This window comes from Myotis daubentonii, chromosome 3 (genome assembly GCF_963259705.1).
Source record: "Myotis daubentonii chromosome 3, mMyoDau2.1, whole genome shotgun sequence".
Classification (NCBI taxonomy): Eukaryota; Metazoa; Chordata; class Mammalia; order Chiroptera; family Vespertilionidae; genus Myotis; species Myotis daubentonii.
Genome location: NC_081842.1, coordinates 42330713 through 42354145, shown reverse-complemented (window position 1 = coordinate 42354145; position 23433 = coordinate 42330713). Strand labels below are relative to the sequence as shown.

General features: G+C 41.5%; 1 protein-coding gene across 7 annotated transcripts in view; it reads left to right on the top strand.

The window, feature by feature from the left end:
* MCF2L2 (MCF.2 cell line derived transforming sequence-like 2) overlaps window positions 1–23433 on the top strand; it is a 232262-nt gene that overhangs the window by 123115 nt on the left and 85714 nt on the right. For all 7 annotated transcript variants that reach the window (XM_059687142.1, XM_059687140.1, XM_059687141.1 and 4 more), the window contains exons 14-15: window positions 6323–6414; window positions 22854–22930. In XM_059687142.1, the coding sequence (XP_059543125.1) occupies window positions 6323–6414; window positions 22854–22930 (169 nt within the window). The remainder of the gene's footprint in view (window positions 1–6322; window positions 6415–22853; window positions 22931–23433) is intronic.

The window sequence follows — 23433 nt, the reverse complement described above, 5'->3', positions numbered from 1 at the left end:
TGTCTATGGTTAACCCCTTCACTTTCTTTCATCCAATCCCTCAACCCTCTTCACCTCTGACAGTTGTCAGTCTGTTCCATGTAACCATGCCTCTGTTTCTATTTTGTTATTGGTTTATTTTGTTCGTTAGATTCCACATGTAAATGAGATCATATGGCATTTATCTTTCTCTGACTGGTTTATTTAACTTAGCATAATAATCTCCAGGTTCATTCATGCTGCCACAAAAGGTAAGAGTTCCTTATTCTTTATAGCCGCATAGTATTCCATTGTGTAACTGTACCACAGCTTTTAAAATATATATATTTTAAATTGATTTCAGAGAGGAAGGGAGAGGGAGAGAAAGATAGAAACATCAATGAAGAGAATCACTGATCGACTGCCTCCCCCCCACCCCCCACTGGGGATGAAGCCCACAACCAGGGCATGTGCCCTTGACCAGAATCAAACCTGGGACCCTCCAGTCCACAGGCCAATGCTCTATCTACTGAGCCAAACCAGCTAGGGCCACAGCTTTTTTTTATTCACTCATCTGCTGATGGGTACTTGGGCTATTTCCAGATCTTGGCTATTGTAAATAATGCTGCAATGAACATAGGGATGCATTTGTGTTTTGGGTTTCTTAGGATATTTTCCCAGAAGTGGGATCACTGGTTCAAAGGCATTTCTATCTAATATTTTGTGGTAACTCCATACTGTTTTCCACAGTGGCTGCACCAATCTGCATTCCTACCAGCAGTATGTTAGAGTTCCCTTTTCTCTACATCCTCACCAAGACTTCTTTGTTGACTTATTGGTGATAGCCATTCTGGCAGGTGTAAGATGATATCTCATCATGGTTTTGACTTGCATATCTCTGATTATTAGTGACATTGAGCATTTTTTCACATGTCTGTTGGCCATCTGTATGTCCTCTTTGGAGAAGTGTCTATTCAGGTCCTTTGCCAATTTTTTAATTGGTTGTTTTGTCTTCCCGGTGTGGAGTTGTATAAGTTGTTTATATATTTTGGAAATTAACCCCTTATCAGATGTATCACTGATGAATATGCTCTCTCATTCAGTGCATTGTCTTCATTTTGTTGATTGTTTCTTTCGCTGTGCAAACCCTTTTTAGTTTGATGTAATCCCATGTGCTTATTTTTTTCTTTGTTTCCCTTGCCCAAGGAGATATGTCAACAAAAATATTGCTATGAGAGAGGTCTGAGATTTTACTATCTATGCTTTCTTCTAGGACTTTTATGGTTCTGTGGCTTACAGATAAGTCTTTTATCCATTTTGAGTTTATTCTTCCACATGGTCTTACTATAGTTTATTACTAAACCTTGAGATCAGGTAGTGTAGGTCTTCCAACTTTGTTCTTTTTCAAGATTTTTAAAGCTATTTTAGGGTCTTTTCATTTCCATATACATCTTAGAATCCCCTTTTGATTTCTGCTGGGATTATGATTGAGATTGCATTAACTATATAGATCACTTTGGGGAGAACTGTTATTATACCAATATTGAGTCTTCCAGTTTCATAAATATTATATAATTCTCCATTTATTTAGGTCCTCTTTAATTTCTCTTGGCAACATAGTAGTTTGTAATGAAAAGATCTTATGAATTTAATGTTTTTTAACCCTATAGTAAATAGAATTACCATATATAACTCTTAATAGGAATATATTTCTAAATGAAAATACAATCATATTATCTATGAAAGAGACAATTTTACTTCTTCTATTTCAATCTCTATGACTCCCCCCCCCCCCATGTCTTATTTTAATGGCTAGACCTCCAGTACAATGTTGAATAGAAGTGGTAAGAGCAGCCATTGCTGCATTTTCCTAATATTAAGAGAAAGAATTCATGTTTCACTTAAAGTATGATGTTAGTAAGTTTTTTATAGACACTTTTTATCAGGTTGAGGACAATCCCTTCCATTTTTAGTTTGATGAAAGTTTTCATCATGAATGATTTTCAAATTTTTCAGATGCTTTTTTTGGTGCTATATATTGAGATGATTATATGATTTCATCCCTTTTTGTTAATATGGTGGATTACAGTGATTATTTTGAATTGTTAAAACAAATATACATTCTGGGAGAAACCACTCTTGGAAATGATGCATATGTCATTTGTTGCTTCATTATTTTGAAATGCCATTATTAAGAAAATGCACATTTAGCCCTAACCGGTTTGGCTCAGTGGATAGAGCGTTGGCCTACAGACTCAAGGGCCCCAGGTTCGATTCCGGTCAAGGGCATGTACCTTGGTAGTGGGCACATACCCAGTAGGGAATGTGCAGGAGGCAGCTGATCGATGTTTCTCTCTCATTGATGTTTCTAACTCTCTGTCCCTCTCCCTTCCTCTCTGTAAAAAAATCAATAAAATATATTTAAAAAAAGAAAGAAAAAAAAAGAAAATGCACATTCATAGTTGTTTTATCTTCCTGATATACTGGCCCTTTTATAATTATAAAATGTCTCTCCTTTCTTCCTTATCTTTAGTAAAGCTATTTGTCATAAAGTCTATATTAATACAGCCATCTCAGCTTTCTTATGCTTAGTGTTTGCATGAGACACTTTTTCCATTCTTCTATTTGTTTTTCTTTTTAAAGTATACTTCTTGTAGGCAGCATATAGTTGGATCTTGCTTTTTTAAATACATTCTGTTAACCTCTGCCTTCTAATTGGAGTGTTTAGTCTATTTATATACAATGTAATTAAGGACACAGTTGGATTTAGAGCTACTATTTTGTTATTTGTGGTCTACTTGTCTCATGTTTTATTTATTTCTCTCTTCCTCTTTTCCTACTTACTTTTGGGTTAGCAAATTCTTGTAGTCTTCCTTTTTAATCCTTCTATTGACTTTTTAGCTTACATACATCTTTGCACTGTTTTCCCCCAGATGCTTCTCTTAGGTATTATCATATGCATCCTTAATTTGTGTCAATCTACTTTGAGTTAATGTTGTAGTAAAATATAGGAAACTTGCAGCAGTATAGTTTCACACACCTCCCACCCATCCTCTGTGCTATTCTTATCATAAATCTTGCATCTACATATGTTAAATTCCCCAATATTGTGTTATAAATTTTTGTTATAAGCACTCATGTATCTTTTAAAGAAATCAAGAGAAAGGAAAAAATATATATATTAGTTTATATTTACCATCCTAGTCACCATTTTAAGTGTTCTTTATTCCTTTAACTGAATTACCATCTTGTGTCATTTCACTTCAAGATGAAAAAATTCTTTTAGCATTTCTTGTTGTGCAGCGTTATTTGCAACTAATTCTTTCATTTGTTAGTTATCTGAAAATTATGGGATCTTTTGATAATTCTCCATTTAGTACAACTGTCTCTTATATATTCCAGTTTTTTAGAAGTAAGCCTTGTAAGTAGTTTAGTGCATTTCTTTCCTGAATTTTCCATACATACACACATACACAACACACTCAACACGCATACTCAGACACACTTACAGGCACATACCACAGATACGCACAAACACTGGCACCCATGGAGACATCCCTCTTGGATGGCTGGAAACAGGACTTGATTCTCCTGATCTCTCATCTAGGGCTCTTTGCCAAAAGTAAATTATGTTTACTTCTAAACATAATTTGCCTCTCTCCTTATTTTAAGGGATATGTGTTTGTTACAAATAAACAAAGCAGGAATGATGGATTATTTCTCAGCTTTTCAAATACATGATTTCAAAATAGGTAATGACCCTGCTCAGGTAAATAGAGATTCATCATGTCTGAACGGGTACCGCTGACCTTGGTCCAGCGAGGCGCTCCTTCTGCAGAACAATCCTCTGCTTTTGTTTTGGAGAGTAATTACTGAGTGTGGACTCTACCCAGGCAGGTCGCTCACAGGATTTTCAAACACATTTGTCCGAGTCCTTAGCAACTGAGTCTGTGCCAAGATAAACTCATTTCACAGTGTAAGGAACATAGCAGGGAGCTTAGCGATGGGAGCTGAAAGGCCAGGTCTGACTCTTGTTAGCTGGTTGTCTTGGGTACCACATTTAACCTCTCTGAAATTAAACAAGGAATGTGGAAAAATATTTTTAATGCTATGTAGCTATGATAATAGCTAAAATGTACCGAGTGCTTACCATGATCTACACACTTTGTACATATTAACTCATTAAAGCCTCCTAGTGACTTGATCCAATAGGCTTTCTCATTATCCCCTACTTTCTGGTTGAAGAAGCTAAGGCACAAAGATTCCTCCATAATGTGTATCTCATAGATGAAAGAACAAGACTTAAATGATGGCAGTATGGCTCCCACATCCCTGCCTCTAATTTTGTCACTGTACTTAATAGTGTCAAGAGCAGGCGCTTCTCAGTCATGGGTTTTGCCAATTATAGTGAATGCATTTCTAGCATCCAGTTGTCATACCTGGAATCTCTCAGCTTACAGAGATCCTGAAGAAAGTAAGGGAGGAGCCCAGAGGATTGCCCATTGCTGTAGAGTAGCTTCAGTGGTCATATAACCTGGGACAGCAAACATGTACTTCACTCCATATTTCAATATGACCTCCATGAAAAACCCATAGCAAGGCCAAGCTGCTTCCAGTTGGCTCACAGAACCGGAGGGTAGAAAAGGGCTTCTGAAAGTTAGATGGTCAACCTCCATCTAGGCCACCACAGATAAGAATCAGGATGATATTGTTGTAATGTACCTCACGAATCACAGAAGGACGCCTCAAGAAGTCGAATTAAAGAGTCACATTTATTGCAATCCGGGACTATGAGGGGCCATTCCCCAAATCTCATAGTAACAAGATGGTCGCAGCTCCGAGGTTATATAGGCAAAAAATCACAAAGCTATTGATTACATCCCAGGGTCTGGAATGAGGAAACTGGTTCTCAAAAAAGCAGTTTACAGAAGCAGAATTAAGCATGTTATCTAAATTACAGTTTTGGGTCTAGAGCCCTCTGACCTTGGGATAACTGTGCTGTCCTTCCCAGGTAAAGGAAAATGTGCTTTCTAAGACCAGTATGACCACAGCCGATGGGATATTCGCATTACAATCAATAAGGCATTTAATCGAATGGGATGATTTATACAATTCAGAAAATCAAAGTAACTTTTCTATTGTTAAGCCAAACAACAGGATTAGAGTTAAACTACAGTTTCTACCTGAGATGGTTGCTACCATATTTCATTATAACTGTGACGTTAGATGGATGGCATTCTGGCCATGGGACCTAGAGATGCTCAAATCCTGTCCCAGGTTAATCACCTATATCCTCTGAGTTTCTCAAGGGAACTATAGGTACAAGGTAGTGACGCTGACAAATAAGAACGAAAGTACCACTTACATATTAGCCTTGTAGCCATCACCCCCAATGCTTCCCTCTCAGTAAGTTCCAATCTTACTGCCAGTGACCATGGAGCCTGAAAAAAAATTATCTCCCAGATGTCTGAGAAGCCAGTGAGAAGGGGAGAGGGAAATAGAGTGACAGAGAGAAGAAAGCAAGAGCAAGGAAGCCCAATTCCCTCCTGACTCAGCCACTGGGTCTGCCCATGGTCATATTACCCACTAATAAATGTGATTCCATCTTTTCTGGAATCCAACTGCTAGATCATCACATTAGCAACAACTCCTTCTGACTAAGGCATGCATGGACATCCCCGCATAAAATCATAGTATGAGTGTGTGTGTGTGTGTGTGTGTGTGTGTGTGTGTGTGTAAAGAGAGAGAGCAAGAGCATTTCAAAGAAGATTATAAGGAAATATACCAAGTAGTAGTGGTCAAGAATAGTACAATTTTAGTATTATTCAAATTTTCTATAATAAGCACAAATTAATTACCTGTATAATGGCAAAATATATTCAGTAGTATGTGATACCTAGACTTGAATCAGCTTTTCAAATCCAAAAATAACATCAAATACAGTACAAATGTAAATGCTCAAGCAGCAGTGCATAAAGGAATTTGTGAAGTTTGAAAGTCAAGGAAGATTTCATAAAGAAAGTAATACTTTAGCTGGCCTTACAAATAGGAATGGTGGAAGCTATGGTTTTTACCACATCACATCATTTACTGATTTGTTGTGGATGGATGTTTCGAGTGGTGTTGGATGTGACTTTGTCTCTTCAGATCAATGTCAAGTGCCTGGAGTCAAGGACTGTATTCCACCTTTGCATCTCTCCTTCATCTCCACATTTACCTACCACCTCAGAAACCATCACAGCAACTCAGTTTAGCTTTGCTTATCAACTGCCTCAACACAGTCCAGCTGTTTGTTCAGGCTAAGCGCTGAGTTAATTATAAGCCAAATCACCAAATTAATGGTCAGTTTTCTCTGTCCCTTTAGCTCCTCTTCAGAAAACATCTGCGGAACCTTATGCAGAGACAGAGTCGGACTCCCTGGTAAAGGAAGATGACAAGACTAAATATGAAGGCAAGGTAAGATCACCTTCCTTTTACCAATAGAGGTTTCTGACATGAGAGACTGTTGCTGCCATAATTATCAATAAATCAGGTTCCCCTGTTTCATGCCTATCATCAGCTCCAGAAAATATTCCTATAAAGGCATGTAGCATGGACTAGTGCTCCCAAGAGCTGAGGTTTGTAGGATTTCTTCCTTTTCTTTCTTAATTACAACTAAATATGGAAAACTGGTCATGCACGTAATTGTTGGTAGATATTGTTTTATTGAAGGAAGTCATTTTATTCATTCTCATCATCTGACTTCATATTTAAAATTGGTAGAACAGCCTTGGCCAAGTGGCTCAGTTGGTTGGAGCATCATCCCATACACCAAAATGTTGCAGGTTTGGTTGCTGGCCAGGGCACCTATCTGGGTTGCGTGTTTGGTGCCCAGTTGGGGTGCATGCGGGAGGCCGCTGATTGATGTTTTACTCTCTCTTTCTCTCTTCCTCTCTCTCTAAAGGCAATAAAACATATCCTTAGGTGAGGATTAAAAAATGGTAGAACAGAGTATAGTTTATGTACAAAAAAAGCACATGAAAAAAAATGCATAGAGCTACACACACACACACACACACACACACACACAGTGCATGTATAACTGGTGAACTCTGAGTAAGCTCTATGGATTGTGCCAATGTCATTTTCTTGGTTTTAATATTATGTTCTATTTATGGGGATTCAATGTTGGTACAATATCTGCAAATCAATTAATGTGATACACCACATAAACAAAATGAAGGATTAAAAACCACATGATCATATTAATAGAGTCAGAGAAAGCATTTTATAAAATTCAGCACCAATTTATAATAAAAACTCTCAGTGAAGAGGGAATAGAGGGAATATACCTTAATGTAATAAAGGCCATATGTGACAAATCCACAGCCAACATCATCATATCAATGGGAAAAACCTAAAAGTGTGTCCCTTAAGTTTGGGAACAAAACAGGGATGTCCGCTTTCACCATTCTTATTCAACACAGTACTGGAAGTCCTAGCCACAGCAATCAGACAGGAAGAAGAAATAAAAGGCACCCAAATTGGAAAGGAGGAAGTAAAACTCCTTTAGTTAATAAACGAATTCGGCAATGTAGCAGGATACAAAATAAATATCCAGAAATCAGTGCATTTTTCTACACCAGCAATGTTCTATCAGAAAGGGAAACTACGAAAACAATCCCATTCACAATTGCTTCAAAAAGAATAATACCTAGGAATAAATTTAATCAAGGATGTAAAAGTCCTGTGCTCAGAAAATTATAAATCACTGAAGAAAAATTGAAGAGAAGCAGTGGGAGTCTTATTTAAACAGCTCATAGATAAAACTAGTAATTCTTCCCATAGAACCCCAAGCATATATTTTTACACCATTAGGTAGACTGGCCCCTGAGTCCCACAGCCAAACCTTTGACACCCAGTCTTGCTGGTCCCAGATCACTTCCACTGGAAACCATGAGCTCACTTGCGTGTTTTCCTTGGTGAAGGTGGTGCGCCTGTCCGATGGGAACCTCGTGGTTGTTCAGGTTGTTGGGGTGCCAGGCCCATTTCCCATCATGACTTCCATGCTGGCTGCGGGTGCTCCAGAAAGTGCATTCCTTGGGGGAAGCAGAGCGGAGTTTCAGGGGAGAAGCTGTGTATGGTTAGTAAATGCTGAAACCTGAGGAAGCAAAGAAGCTACAGTTAGAAAACAATGCCTCCCAAACCCAGCTTGGTGCAAGGCTGCCTGAGACAAGACAGGCAGTTTCATGCCATTGACATTTGTTATATTTCTTCATTTCTGTCGGAGTTTAATTTCTTTAAGTCAAATAAACGGCTCTTTTTATCCATCCCTGAAGAATGCACTCCAAGGAGCTGCATTTAGGGGTCAAATTTGAGTTTCCCATAGCCGGCACATTGACAGATAAGACAAATAAGGCCAATGCACAAAGAGTACCAGACCAGGGGTTGTCACTCAAGGATGTCTTGGATTGTCCTGCAGGCATTCCTCAACCCTCCAGACTAAGTTATAGTTTGGGCCCTTAATCCGGCATCCTGGAGACAGTTCCTGTCTGACCAACCAGAAACCAAGCGACTCAGATCCAAAACTACCTGGTGGTCAGCACACATCATAGCGACCGGTTGTTCGGTTGTTTGGCTATTTGGTTGCTCCACTGTTCGGTCTATTTGCATATTAGCCTTTTATTATATAGGATTTGCTTATGCTTAAGAATTAAAGCAAGTATATTACTCTGATGGAAACATGGGAAATCTTTCATTCAATGCAATATACAGGGGTAATATTCAAGTTAAAAGGGGGAAAAAAACCCACTCTTCTTATTTTTTTAATGTATCCATATGTAATCATTTACCAGGACATGACCAAAATGGGAATAGAAACACCAATTAAAGTGGCCACAGGGGCTGACCTACCCACCTCCCTTCTGAAGTCCTGAAAAAGCAGGTTCAGATGGCCACTCCACCTCACTGTCGAGGAGGGCCAGGCAACCACTCCCATGGTCAGCACCAAGTGGGAGCCTCCTAAAGAACAGACCCTCTGTCCAGTGGAGACGCAAGCAAGTAAACCCCAGATGAGCTGCCACTGCTGACTGCTTCACCAAGCATCCATACCAGACGGAGAGCGAGTCACTTAGGAGAGTTCCATCTGATTCACCAAATTTGTTACCAAACTCAAGGGGTTTGCCACTTGGGGTGTTCCATTCAAGAACAAGACACGGTTGTTGCAAAGTAGTTTTATTTACTTGTAACAAGTAAAGGAGACAGGATTCATAGCCAAGGCTCTGTCTCCTCTAAAGGGTGGTGTAGCCAGTGCTTTTATATACTATTTAGTCAATTCCATGTTGATTTCTTCTTCTTATTTTAATTGACAGTAATATGTCTTTATTGTGGATTAAGCAAGTTCATGAAATTGCTATCTGTAATCTTTAAAATAATGCACTAAAAGTAAGTCTTGATTTCAGAGTTTTATTGTATTGCACACTAAAGGCACAGCAGGATGGTTGTATAATGTTCTCTTTCATTCTGTTTTGTAAATCTGAAGTACTTGCAAACTCTTAAGACTACCTTTACCACAAGGTTAGGACAGTAAGTATAATAACCAACTTCTTTTTCTTAAAGTTTTTTTGGGGGTTGTTTTTTTTAAAAAATCTTTATTGTTCAGATTATTACAGATGTTCCTCTTTTTTCCCCCCATAACTCCCCTCCACCCGGTTCCCACCCCACCCTAGGCCCTCGCGCCCCACCCCCCCCAACCACTGTCCTCGTCCGTAGGTGTACGATTTTTGTCCAACCTCTTCCCACACGCCCCAGACCCCTTTCCCCCCAAGAATCATCAGTCTGCTCCCTTTCCATGCCCCTGATTCTATTACATTCACCAGTTTGTTCTGTTCATCAGATTTTTTATTCATTTGATTTTTAGATTCACTTGTTGATAGATATGTATTTGTTGTCACTTTGTTGTTCATAATTTTTTATCTTTACCTTTTTCTTCTTCTTCCTCTTCTTAAAAAATACCCTTCAGCATTTCATACAATCCTGGTTTGGTGGTGATGAACTCCTTTAGCATTTTCTTGTCTGTGAAGCTCTTTATCTGACCTTCAATTCTGAATGATAGCTTTGCTGGGTAGAGTAATCTTGGGTGTAGGTTCTTGGCATTCATCACTTTGAATATTTCTTGCCACTTCCTTCTGGCCTGCAAAGTTTCTGTTGAGAAATCAGCTGACAGTCGTATGGGTACATCCTTGTAGGTAACTAACTGTTTTTCTCTTGCTGCTTTTAAGATTCTCTCTTTGTCTTTTGCCCTTAGCATTTTAATTATGATTTGTCTTGGTGTGATCCTCTTTGGATTCCTTTGTTTGGGGTTCTCTGCACTTCCTGGATTTGTAAGTCTATTTCTTTCACCAGGTAGGGAAATTTTCTGTCATTATTTCTTCAAATAGATTTTCAATATCTTGCTCTCTCTCTTCTTCTGACACCCCTATAATTCAGATGTTGGTATGCTTGAAGTTGTCCCAGAGGCTCTTTACACTATATTCATTTTTTGGATTCTTTTTTTTTTCTCTTCCGGTTGGGTGTTTTTTACTTCTTCGTACTTCAAATCTTTGATTTGATTCTTGGGATCCTCTAGTCTACTGTTGAATCTCTGTATATTATTCTTTATTTCAGTCAGTGTATGCTTAATTTCTGACTGGTCCTTTCCCAATTTTTTTTTGGCTTTCTCACTAAGATCCTTGAATGTCTCACTAAGTTCCTTAGCAGTTTTTAGAAGATTCTTGAGTAACTTTATAACTGTGGTTTTGAACTCTATATCCAGTATTTTGCTTTCATCCATTTCTTTTATTTGTGACATCTTTCTTTGTCTCCGCATTTTGGCTGCTTCCCTGTGTTTGTTTCTGTGTATTGGGTAGCTGGTAAGTCTCCTTGAATTGATAGAATGGCCTTGTGTGGTAGGTGTTTTATAGGGACCAGTGGCTCAGCCTCCCCAGTCACCTGAGGTAGACACTCTTGGTGCAACCCTTTGTGGGCTGTGTGCAGTCTTGTTGTAGTTAAGCCTTGATTGCTATTGGTATCACTGGGAGGAATTGACCTCCAGGCCAATTGGCTGTGAGGACCAGCTGTGTCTACAATGGAAGAGCTTATGGGGCAGGACTTGCTTCAGTGGGGCTTTGGTGCTCACTGAGTCTGCCCCTTGAGTATTAACTTATGGATGTGAAGAGTAGTAATCTGATATGGTCTCACACTGACCACTGGGTACACTGGTTCTTGGATCTCCAAGGAAGTGTAAAGTCAGCCACTGCCTGGAGCCACCCAGCAGGAGCTACAGAGAGATCTGCAGGTTCCTCCTCTTTGTATCGGGTTTGGAAGTGCCCAGGTGAGGCCCAGATATGTAGCAAGGCATGCTGATGCTGGTGCCTGTTTGACAGGTTTTAGGCTGAGAAAGGACAGGCCATTCATATGCAAAAGCTGCTGCCACAGCTTGGGTGAGGCTGTAAATTGGTTGGGGTGAAGTTTCAGGGAATCTCTTGGGCAGAGCAAACAGCAATGGCTGCCAGTCAGCCCTGCACCAGAGAGGTCCCGGCGCAGAAAAAATGACTGCGAGTACCTCCATCTGAAAGAAAGCTGCCCTCCTGTTCCTGTCCCGATTCCAGACAGTCCAGTTTTTCCCCATATGTGTCTGGGTCCCCCAGAGTCTCACCCAGAACTAAAGTTCAGAGCAAGTGAGAGCTTGTGTCTCCCTCCCAATTGAAAAAGCAGCGCACCCAGGTGCCAGCCTGTTCCATACCTCCACACCTCCGCACTTCCTACCAGTCTCAATGCGCTTTCTTCTTTACCTCTCTAGTTGTAGAACTTCCACTCAGCCAGCTTTCCTGTGGTTCTAGATGATAGTTGTTTTGTCTTTTAGTTGTAATTTTGATGTGGTTGTGAGAGTCAGCAAGTATAGGTGTTTACCTATGCTGCCATCTTGGTTTCTTCAATAACCAATTTCTTAATAAGTAATGTCTTACCAATTAAAACATATTTAAAATAGCTTTAAATGCATTCTTCATACGTCATTCAGCACATGTTTTTTTATTTCATACTAGGGGCCCAGTGCACGAATTCATGCATCTTGAAAAGAACTGTGGACCGCAAGGCTACGGTGGACACAGGGGTGGTTCTTGGCCCATCCTCCGTGCTTCCGCCCAGCTCTTCCTGCCATGGCCCCTGGGTCCCCTGTCTGCTGGCAGCCCCACTCCCACCACCGCCACTCCCATGTGCTGACTGCGCCAGCTCCGCTCGCACCTGCTGACAGCGTGGAGCGATTGGGGCTGGCGCCAGCAGCAGATGCAAGTGGGGCCAGCGCTGTCAGTGGGTGCGAGTGGTGGCTGCTGCCTCGATCACTCCTCAGGAGCAGGGGAAGGTAGAGAAGCCCTCAGGGATGATTGGGGTCAGCAGCTGCTGCTCACACCCACTGATGGCACCGAGCAATCAGGACCAGTGCCAGGCGCTGGCAGCAGGTCTGAGCAGCGGCTCTCGCACCAGCTGTGGGTGCGATTAGTGCCATCTCTGGCAGCGGGTCCAAGCGGCGGCTGCCAGCCCCGATTGCCCCTAAGGAGCAGGGACGGGGGAGAAGCCCTGATGGGCGATTGGGGCCGGCAGCCGCCACTCACACCTGCTGATGGCACTGAGCAATTGGGACCACCGCCGGGTGCCAGCAGCAAGTGCAAGCGCTGGGTGGGACCGCGGAGCGCAGGAGCAAAGAATTTTCAGTTACCACCAGAGGCTTGCCCAGATGACAGCGACCCGCGTGCTGCTTTGGTCTGGCTCCCCCATTCACCTGCTCCACCATCCCGCCATGGTCAATGCCGGCCATGTTCTGCGCGTGCTCCCTGGTGGTCAGCACATGTCATAGCAACCGGTTGTTTGATTGTTCAACCGTTCGGTCTATTTGCATATTAGCCTTTTATTATACAGGATTTGCTTATGCTTAAGAATTAAGCAAGTATATTACTCTGATGGAAACATGGGAAAGCTCTCATTCAATGCAATATACAGGGGTAATATTCAAGTTAAAGGGGGGGAAAAACCCACTCTTCTTATTTTTTTAATGTATCCATATGTCATCATTTACATGACCAGAGCATTGATGGGGAAACCCATGAAGTTTCCCATAGATCAGATACATATTTTTAGTTCATCAGAAGCACCTGGTCATCTACAGCTAGTTGTAATTAGATAGCATTTCCATAAAACCAAAATGAGCCCCACAAGATCCTATAAACAAAAGCCTCCAATGAACTAAGGAGCAGCGGGGAGCAGCAATGGTGCCAGCGGAGAAAGGCGGCACCTGTTGGCTTCTTTGAAGTTGGTTACACGTACAGTATCTGATTGAGGGCTTGTCAGGCTCATCCTATTTTCATCTGGTCTGCAAAATACATTTTAACTTTTAGCAAAAATAGCATTTGAAAGAAGGCCCAGACCTGGAGGTGCTTGTCCTCTCTAACACATAGGTTATTAAGAGGGAGAGAAGGAGGGTGACTGACACGAAGAACAGTCGTTGCTGCATGTGTTCTGTGGCCATTGTCCAGCACATATGACCAAGACAGAGCAAACGTGCATCGGACTCCAGGCGACAATTCTGACATCTTTTTGGCTTTCAGCCGAGAACTCAAAAATGAAGTGAAACTACAGCCAGTCTAGAAGCGCGAACCATAACATTGTGATAAATGCCCTTCCTTGTCCTTGTTAGGTTAGGTGGCTCAGGAGGCGGCGTAAAAAATAAAGAGTCGAGTGAATCAGAAAAGAAAAGAAAAAAAGAAAAGAAAAGAAAAGAAAAGAGAAAAGAAAAGAAAAGAAAAGAAAAGAAAAGAAAAGAAAAGAAAAGAAAAGAAAAGAAAAGAAAAGAAAAGAAAAGAAAAGGAAAGGTTTATTGCAGGGGTGGGCAAACTTTTTGACTCGAGGGCCACAATGGGTTCTTAAACTGGACCGGAGGGCCGGAACAAAAGCATGGATGGAGTGTTTGTGTGAACTAATATAAATTCAAAGTAAACATCATTACATAAAAGGGTACGGTCTTTTCTTTTTTAGTTTTATTCATTTCAAACAGGCTGGATCCGGCCCGCGGGCCGTAGTTTGCCCACGGCTGGTTTATTGTGTCCCCGGGAGACCCACGGACCCCAAAGACAGGGCACGTGGATTCACGCCAACAGGGAGGGGGGCACATTTTTATACTGCAGTTGGGTGAGGGGCGGGGACATGAGCTGAGGTATTCAGCTGAGGAAGTTTCTGCTGCAGGGGGTCAGCAGGGGTATTCAGGAATGAGGCAGTATCTGTGTGGGGGTCGTATTGATTCAGGGAGAAGTCAGTATCTGTGTCTGGCACGCTGTTTGGTTAGAAATGGCAGGGGGAGTCCATTATCTCATCACACGTCTGCATGTATCCGATCCTGGGCTGTCTCCGACCTAACAGTCCTCAAGATGAAATACAGAAAAAAACAATAGCTATAAACCTAAACCATTCATGATTGCTACTAGAGTCGCTGGTACTCACTACCTGCCACATAATCACGATCTGATTTTATCATCATCGGATTAAAAAATGGTGTTCCGTCAGCGATCCTTGTCATCCAGGGTCACAGAAACTTGGCAAATTAAACGTGACAGAGTTGCCGAGACTCTCTGGGGACCATCTGGCAGCCGCATGGCCGTGCGCCGACCTGTTCTGGGAGAGCCCTGCGGTGGGAAGGTGGAGCCTGGCTGTGGTTGCTGGCAGTGGTGATGCAGTACTTCCTGTCCTTCCCTCGGCCAGCTGGAAGCTGAAAGCATGACTCATGGGGCTGCTTTCCCCGGCTGCTCACATCACATCACAGCCTCTGAGGAGCTGGAAAGAAGCCAGAGGCAGATGAGAATTCCTTGTTCCTGAGGGAACCCTCAGGATGAAGGAAGTGCTCCTGACTGTGAGTGCCAACAGTGCCCCTGCGCTCCTATTAGCATGATTTAAAGTAGCAGAGGCCTTTTCAGGCTTCTGAGCAAAAATTTACAAAAACAAAAAAAGCCGAGGCTGGAAGAGGTGAGGGAATGGTTGTTGACACTGACTGAGGGCCAGACATTGTGCTGGGCGGAGTAGGGACCCCATGTCATCGCAAGTCCTCAGCACCTTGTGAGTGAGATGATGTGTGTCCCTCGTCTTATCCCTGATGCTGTTGAGACTGAGAAGTTCAGTGAGTTTCCGCAAGGGTCATGCAGCTAGTATATGGTGGAACTGGGATTTGAAACTAGCCATTTATGTAATAGTGTTATGCCCAGATTTCAAGATCTCCAGTAGACCACCAGGGAGCCAGCCGAGTCCGATGCAAAAGCAGAGAGTCTTTATTCAAACTAGCTTGGGCCCCCCCCTCAGCCACACTTGCCGCCGACGCAGCGGCAAGCGGCCGAGAGAGCGCCAGAGCCCCGTGGGAAGAGAGGTTTAATAGGGGGGTTGGAGTAAGGGGAGGAGAGAGGACTGTGGGCCCTGCCAATTGGCCGGGCGCAAGTCGGTGTCTTGTTACACAGGATGTGATCATATCTATGGCGCGCACGTCCCTTGATTGCCATTGGTTAGTTTAAAGAAATCCTGGGTGTGGCTAGCAGAGGCTTGGGCTCCCGGGAAGAAGCTCCTTGCCGAGCACATGGCTAAGGCTGCTGCCCAAAAATGGAGGAACCGGGGTAAGATGGAGGGCGTAGAACTCGCCCTTTCAATAGCAGTTTACTTACCTATCTAACTTAACCTATCCACCTGATTACTTACTTAATCTACTTACCTAGCAGTTTGCCTAATCTCTCATACTTTAAATTTCCTCTTCTTCAAAATGGGGATGAAAAAAGTAGCCTCACAGATGGTCTATTAAATGAGAAATATATGGCAAGCACCTCACACAATGCCTGGCATTGAGCAGGTCTTAGTAATTTTAGTTTCCCATTTAGTCTAATATTTATAGATAGGATGCTCTGTGTAAAAGATGAAAAGGAGCTGAAGGAAAAGTCAGATGCAGGTCCTAAATGGAATATCTTTTCCTAATCTCAAATATGTACCTTTTTGCCCAATGATAACAGATTAGGGCCAAACTCAGTTCCTTTCTTTCTCATTCCTTTGAAACCTACGAGCTTTCATTTGCCTTTCTACTTCTCAGCAAGAGAACTGTATGAACTATAAGTACTTTTCAGTGTTCACCTTCCGTGATGTTTGAAGTGTAGTCATTCTTAGAGCTAATAAGAGATTCAGAGAATCCACCAAATTCTTGAGGCAGTCCCCAACCAAGCTCTCTGAAGGATTTCTAGAATGAAGATTCTCAAGGTTTCCTATGTACTGCAGCCCTTATTAATAATGCAGGTTCTCTGGCCCCATCCTCAGTGGTTCTGATTCAGGAGTAGGTTCTAGGAATCTGAATTTTTAACTTGCACATTTTGTGGCAAGAATGCAGGTGCTACAAGGACCACCTTTGGTCACATTGACTGGAGGCTATATTCATAGGCCATGAGGACCTGGGATAAAGGTGAACTCATTAAGGGGAATATGAAACTCTTTGGATAAGATAGAATCCAGAATTCAAGGCAGGAAGCCATGATTATATTAATCTATGAGAATGTATTTTCACTAAAGGAGCTAAAAAAGAGAAAATAATAGTAAGACCGCTGTTGGCTTTTCTCTTTGACCAATAAAAAATTGACATAACTGAAATATTTGATAGGTCCAACTAGGGTAGCTTATTCAGCTCAATTTAATATATAACAGAGCAATGTTCTGGGTCATGTGGAAACAATTCTAACATGGGGCTTAAACTCAGGAAACTTGTAAGTTTCATGAGGGAAACAACATATTTCCAATAATTATAAAACAAAATGATATATCTCTGGGAAAAAAGGAATATAACATATTAAAGGGCAGTGCATAACAAGTATATTTGGAATGTTTTTAGGAGGTGGCATTTGAACTTAACTTTATAGAATAAATACAGCTTTGAAAGATGAACTATAAGATGGAGAAGGATATTCCAGGAAGGGGCATAGGCTATTCTGGGAATGGTTTGAGAAAGCTAGGAAGATAGACCAAAGACAAATTGCTGAAGGCTTTGGTGGATGTTGTTGCCAGGGAGGGCACCTATGCATTGGAAAGATCCCTCTGGTAAGATAATGAAAAGGAGATTAGATGAAGGTAGGCAGACTGACCAGCTGCCCACATTTGTCATGGTCTAGGTGAGTGTTGAGAGCCTACTAATGGCAGCATCAAAAAGGGAGATGGACAGGGCTCACACCCAGTAATCCAGATATTCTCCCCAGCACCTGGAATACACTGCATTGTCAGAGAAAGTTTGATGAATGAAGAAGTAGATCAAGGCAGAGAAGAAAAGGGGAAAGACTTAATAAGGGAAGAAAGGAAGATATTGAAGATAACATTGAGGTTTTCATCTTAGATTCCTCATTGGATGAATTTGTTGGCCACTATAGAGTACTCAGGGGGAAGAGTAGAAAGTGAGGTCTTATGAAGGCTGAGTCCAGCATTTGTAGACTTTTATAGATCTGTAACAGCAACCAACACCCTCTCTTTCTGTTACCTGAGCTAACTCTGCCCCAGAGGCTGGCCCCCTCCCCACAGCAATGAGAGTCAACCCATTGGCTTTGAGGTTACGTGGAAAACATTTGTGAATTAGGTTAGGGACCAAAGATTACTCTAGTAAAACACTTTTCCCAAACTTGTGATTTTATTTAGGTTCTAAGATTTACAGACATATAAAAATTAAATTACATTGACATTTATGCATTGAGGTTAAAATTACATGAACTCAAACAGCCAAAGAAAATTCCCAATGTATGGGGAACTTATTTTTAATGTTCTGATATACGTATTTCCTTCACATTTCTTGGTTTGGAAATGAGAGAAAGGTACCTTGTGATGTGTTCCTCACTTTCTGATAATTTATTCAGAACTACAGACTTGCAAATCATTGTTAAAATAACGTTGCAATGTTTGCAGTTTTTTAAGGAGTTATTTCCCCCATAAACAAAATACTACAAATAGTGTTTAGAATATTCATTCAGCCTATAAAAACCAGTTTAAGTGGTAAAACATTGAACTAATTACTAGCAATGCTAGCTGGGAAATTTAAGATGGTAGGTAAATCAGACCCTGGAGAAATTTTGAAATAGGCAAAATTTGCATGTGGGACCCATTCCCCCATCTCTCTCTAATCATTTCCCATTTCCACAAGGCATAAAGACCATTCAAGCCTGTCTCCTTAAGCCTGCCCTTCTCCAAAGGGCTTCAGTCCATAAAATGTCCTAAAACCTTCCTCTCTCCTCCCCTCTCTTTTGAAAGCCCCACCCAATGCAGCTGATCTGGACTAGAGATAGGAGAAAATCTGAATGAGCTGGTTCACAGCAATGTGTGGGTGATGAGTGAAAGACAGCCCCTTAACCCTCCAAATCTGTACTTGCCATTTTTAAAGAGGCTGCCCTCGTATCCAAAGGACTCTTCAGGCCATGCCTTCTTCCGGCAGTATCAGTGAAGGGCAGGACAAGAGGAGATGTACTGGAAAGGGTCAGAGAGAGGGAACAAACAGGGCAGACCTGCCAGCTGGGAATCCACTCCCAGGATAGATTTTCTAAGTGGTTCTTATTTTTCAAAAGTTCTTCCTCTTCTCCACATTGGAACCCACTAAATCTCAAAAATAAACAAATGAAAAAGAGCAGGTTTCCCCTTTTCCCTAGCAGGTCCAGCTATGGAGAAGGGGCGGCAGAGCCAGCCCTTCCAAGACTGGTGGTTTCCCCTCTGGACTGTGTCTCTGAGACCATCGGACTGAGGCCGATGGAGAGGTCGCCTTTCCTGTCTTTCCCACTATCCTCACCTGCACCCCCCAACCCCCCAATCTATAATCTCTCAGTGATTCTTGTCATAACACTGTATGTATTTTCTTGGGTTTTCATAATTTACAATGCCAGAGAATGCTTAACCTTAAACACTTCTTGGAATGATCGCTCTTTCTTACCTTAAATGGTTCAACCCCTTACCTGCTTTACCTTTCCTCAGAGTGAGGTCTAATAGCATCTCCTTTTAAGAATGTGATAATAAATAATGCTTTCATCTTAAATTACGACACATCATCACTTTAAAAGAGTTGGAGCTGAAATTGCTTTCCAAGCATCCCTACAATCACAAAATGAAATCATTTAACTTCAAGGAAAACTAATTTGATTCAGTTCAAATGTTGCTATCTCTCCTTTCGGGAAGAAAAAGAAATTTTAATAATCCACTGGAAATTAGCTATTAAAGATTATGGGTACTTGTTGATTAATACTTTTAAAAATATATATTCTTAAGAGAAATAAAAATTTTTTTTTTACAAAATTCCTTCAAGCTAGGCACTTACCCTGTTTTCTCAATTTTAAAACATCTTTCTTCAGAATATAGGGGAAACAAAACAATTAGATTATATGCTTGTTGGGAAGACATAGGAAGTCATATGAAGGGTACTGCTAGACAGGCTGTATGGGGGTTGGTGTCACTTTGAACTGGGAGAGAGGCTGGGGTGGAAATGAAGGTGTGGAGAGTGACGTTGGGCCCACAGTAGTTGCCAGCCTGCCTGCCACCTTACCTTTTTTCTTCAGGATAAAATGAACATAAAGGAGATGGGCTTTTCCACCTGATTGGCCTCCCCATAGGGTAGTTTATGGGTTGGTTCCCTTTTAAAGCACCAGCTGGCCGAGAAGATGCCCCCTTCGGGATGCCCTGAGGACAACTCCAAGTGTTTCCCCAACACTACCAAGCAGTTAACTCAATTCTGACACTGTCTACCTGGAAATAGCATTAGATCCCACGGTTAAAGCCTTAGTCCTATAAACCTCCCTCACCCCCTTAGACACCAGTCAGAAGTCCAGGCTGTCACTGGTGCTTCTAACTGATCACCTATATATAGATCAGAGGTTCCCAGGGCCCCCTGTTCAGGTTAGATTAACTTGAAGCAGCTCGTAGAACTCCAAGGAACGTTTTACAAGATCATCAGTTTCTTACGAAAAGATGTAATTCAGGAACCGACAGATGGAAGAGATGCATAGGGCAAGATAGGTGGGAAGGTGCTAGAACTTCCATGCTCTCTGAGTAAGCCACTCTACCCTAATCTCCACTTGTTCACCAACCAGGAATCTCTCTTTGGGTTTTTATGGAGACTTCTTTGCATAGGCATGATTGATTAAACCATTGGTCATTGGAGATTGAATTCGATCTCCAGCCTCTCTCTGTTCCCTGTGAGGGAGTGGTGGTGGTGGTGGTGGGGAGTGGGGGCGGGGGCGAGGCAGGGTGGGGGGCTTGTAAGGTCAAACCCTCTAATTATGTGATTGGTTTCCCTGGTAACCAGCCCCCATCCTTAGGGACTTTCCAGAAATCACCTCATGAACATAAACTCAGGTGTGGTTGAAAGGGTTTCTTATGACTATCAAGAATCTTTATTGCTCTTATTTAGGAAATTCCAAAGGGTTTAGGAGCTCTGTGCCAGGAAATGTGTGTGTGTTATGATGTAAACGCTTTTCTTGTGGGTGTGGTCGAAATTTGAAAGCCACTGCACTAAAACACCACTAATCTGTCTAAACCTTAGCAAAACCTTAGTATAAGGCATACCTCATTTTATTGTGCTTCACAGATGTTCCATTTTTTTACAAATTGAAGGCAAGATCCTCCACCAGCAAAAATATTATTACTTACTTTATTTTGATTCTAACCTTATTGCCATAGTCTGGAACAGTACCTACAACATCTCCAAGGTATGCCTGTAGTTAACATTCTCACTGCAGGTTTTTATTAACGTTGTCCTCAGATCTGCTGTGGATCCTTCCCATCACATCTCAATCGTACTCAGTGTTGTACTCCATCGAACGGTTGGCAGAGGACTCTTCCTCTACCCTGACATCAGCTGTCTGACATGTAGCCACAGGAACATGGGTTGACACAACCAAGTCCATGCCCAGGCATTTCGGGAAGCTCATGAGGACATTCCATGCATGACAAAGTGTATATATTAGAGGGATGTCATCATTTAGTGTAAAAGATAACAAAGTCCCTATCTACACCTTGAGTCACTGTTATTTTTCCATCACTAAGTTGTCATGAAATAAGAGACCCTACAATCCACCACACTTTCAAGGATTAATAGAATTGGAAAGAGCACAATTCATCTTATCAACAGCAGCAGTTTCACAGTGAGAGGAAGTTTTGTTAATAGCAGCGGTTACTCTACATGAAGGTCCTGGATTCATGTTAAGGGCCTATTCAACGATGAATAAGGCTGGGGCTCAAAGTCCAGCAGGCATTTCAGGAAGAACTAGAAAAGGATGCCATGGTAATTAATTCAACATCATCTAGAAAATGTGAACAAAGAGCTGTCTTGGATGGTGTGGTGAAAGTAACTACATTGGTTTGACTCCAGGGGTTGGCATTTACTTCTATATATTAATCGAAATGAAAAATATATCCTAGTCTCTGGTCAACTATATGTAATAGAGGAAATGAAAAATTTAGATTCTTATTGAAATGATAGCCTATTTTAAAAGAAAAATATATATAAACTTGGAATATAAGATCCCCCTTGTATTTTAGAGCTGAATTAGCAGAATGAGTGTCCCAAATACTACTTTACTTGTTAGCTTGCTTTCAGGATGTGATACCAGATTCAAGAAGACATCTATAAAAAAGATGGAAGACCCGCGATTTTCTTTCATCTACTGGACATTTTTTCATTGCTGTCCCTGTGGTTGGCATTGTGAATACTAAGGGAACCTTAACTTTGCTGCTAATCCAGGGAGAGGACTATCTTCTTACAGTCAATAGATTGGGAAGCATCTCACTCCCACCTGTTTTGCAAGACTCCCTATCATTTTCTTAGTCTGGGGAAAGCTCATTCTTCAACTTCCAGCTCTAGTTTACCGGGAATGTTTATGTCTATTCATTAAATTTTCCTGAACGATTCTTTTGCAAGAGAGCCCTTTCCAAATCTGTCCTTTCTTTTATAGAATGTAAAATAATTCATTTAAACAGAACCTGGCAGGCAGAAGAACTCAAATGATAGCTAATTATCTATTTGCTCGTTATTTGTTAACACTTTTATGATAGGCTCATTGCTACCAATGTTATACCAATTCACTTCCTTGTTAAAATTATATTTTCCTGACATCAAACTGAGCAGGAGTCTTGCCTCTTTTTGAGAATTAAATGCCTAGTATGGTTCTGAAAAAGAGCCACAGCCTTACTGAGGTAGACAGTGCAGAGGGGCTGTGGCAGGATGTTCAGTGACCTTGCCCAAGGGCTCAGCTGGCATGTTGTGTGGCAGGGCTTTGAACCAGCTGGCTTCGGGCCTGCACCGGTGGCCACATTGCACATCCTAAGGAACCAGCCGCTTTAGGAGGTGGAGCGCTAGCACAGACAGGTGATACCGAGCCGGTGAAAGAGGACACCAGACTTACGTCATCTCTGCCTCTAGCTCTTTCTGGCCTCAGGCAGGTCGCAACTTCTCCAGACTTTGATTTCTTACCCAGAAAGAGAAGAAAAGGAATGAAGATATTTTGTCAAATGATCTCTTTATCTTTTAGCTCAGACTCTGAACCGTTTTTTGTGAACCACCAGGAAAGAGGGAGGAGAACAATGTTAATAGCCCATCATTAAGGAAAAGGAATACATGCTTTTCAGGATGAGTTTTCGATGTTCCTAAAGGAATCGGGAAGGGCCAACAGTAACAGATCCACAGAATGGTTGGGGAAGATCCAAGAAAGAAAAAGATGAGAAACTAGATATGATGTTCATCTGGAGAAGTAAAAGCAAAATCAATACCAAACAAAAAAATTGGGGGAAAGAAAGATATAGATTTGGGGCTCCCACAAATAACATAGAGTATCTTACCAAAATTTCTTTCACTTCAGAATGAAGAAATACTTGAATGCAGTCATGATGGGGAGCAGGAGCAGCCCGACAGTCCTGAAAGTCTTTCCCCCAGCAGGTAAGATTGCAGATCCCTTTAGAGAAGTCATTTTAACCCCTTGGGGTAGGGGGGCAGGGTAGAATATCCTCTGTTTTAAATCTCATCACTTATCTTTCCCAGATAAAATCACAGTTATTCTATATACTAATCTTCATTTATCTACCTGAGAACAAAACCCATAAAAGCAAAGGATCTCATAAAAGCAACAAAGCAAGAACTGAAAATGACATCTCATAAACCACATTTCCAAGGATACTGTGTTTTAAAAAATGAATTATCAAGAAAATAGTAAATGCAAACTATTGTTGCTATTAACTGAATTATTGATTTAAACCTACTTAAAGGCAATAGGTCCCCAAAAGACACAATTTATACGAACTTAATGCTATTTTTGGCGTACCAAAAGGTGTTGGCAATTCATGTGAATGCTCAGCAGTTCAGTGGAGAAGACCAAAAGCATAAGGGGAAATCCTCTCTCTATTTAGAATCCCCATCATTACCTCTGTTCTAGCACTCATCAC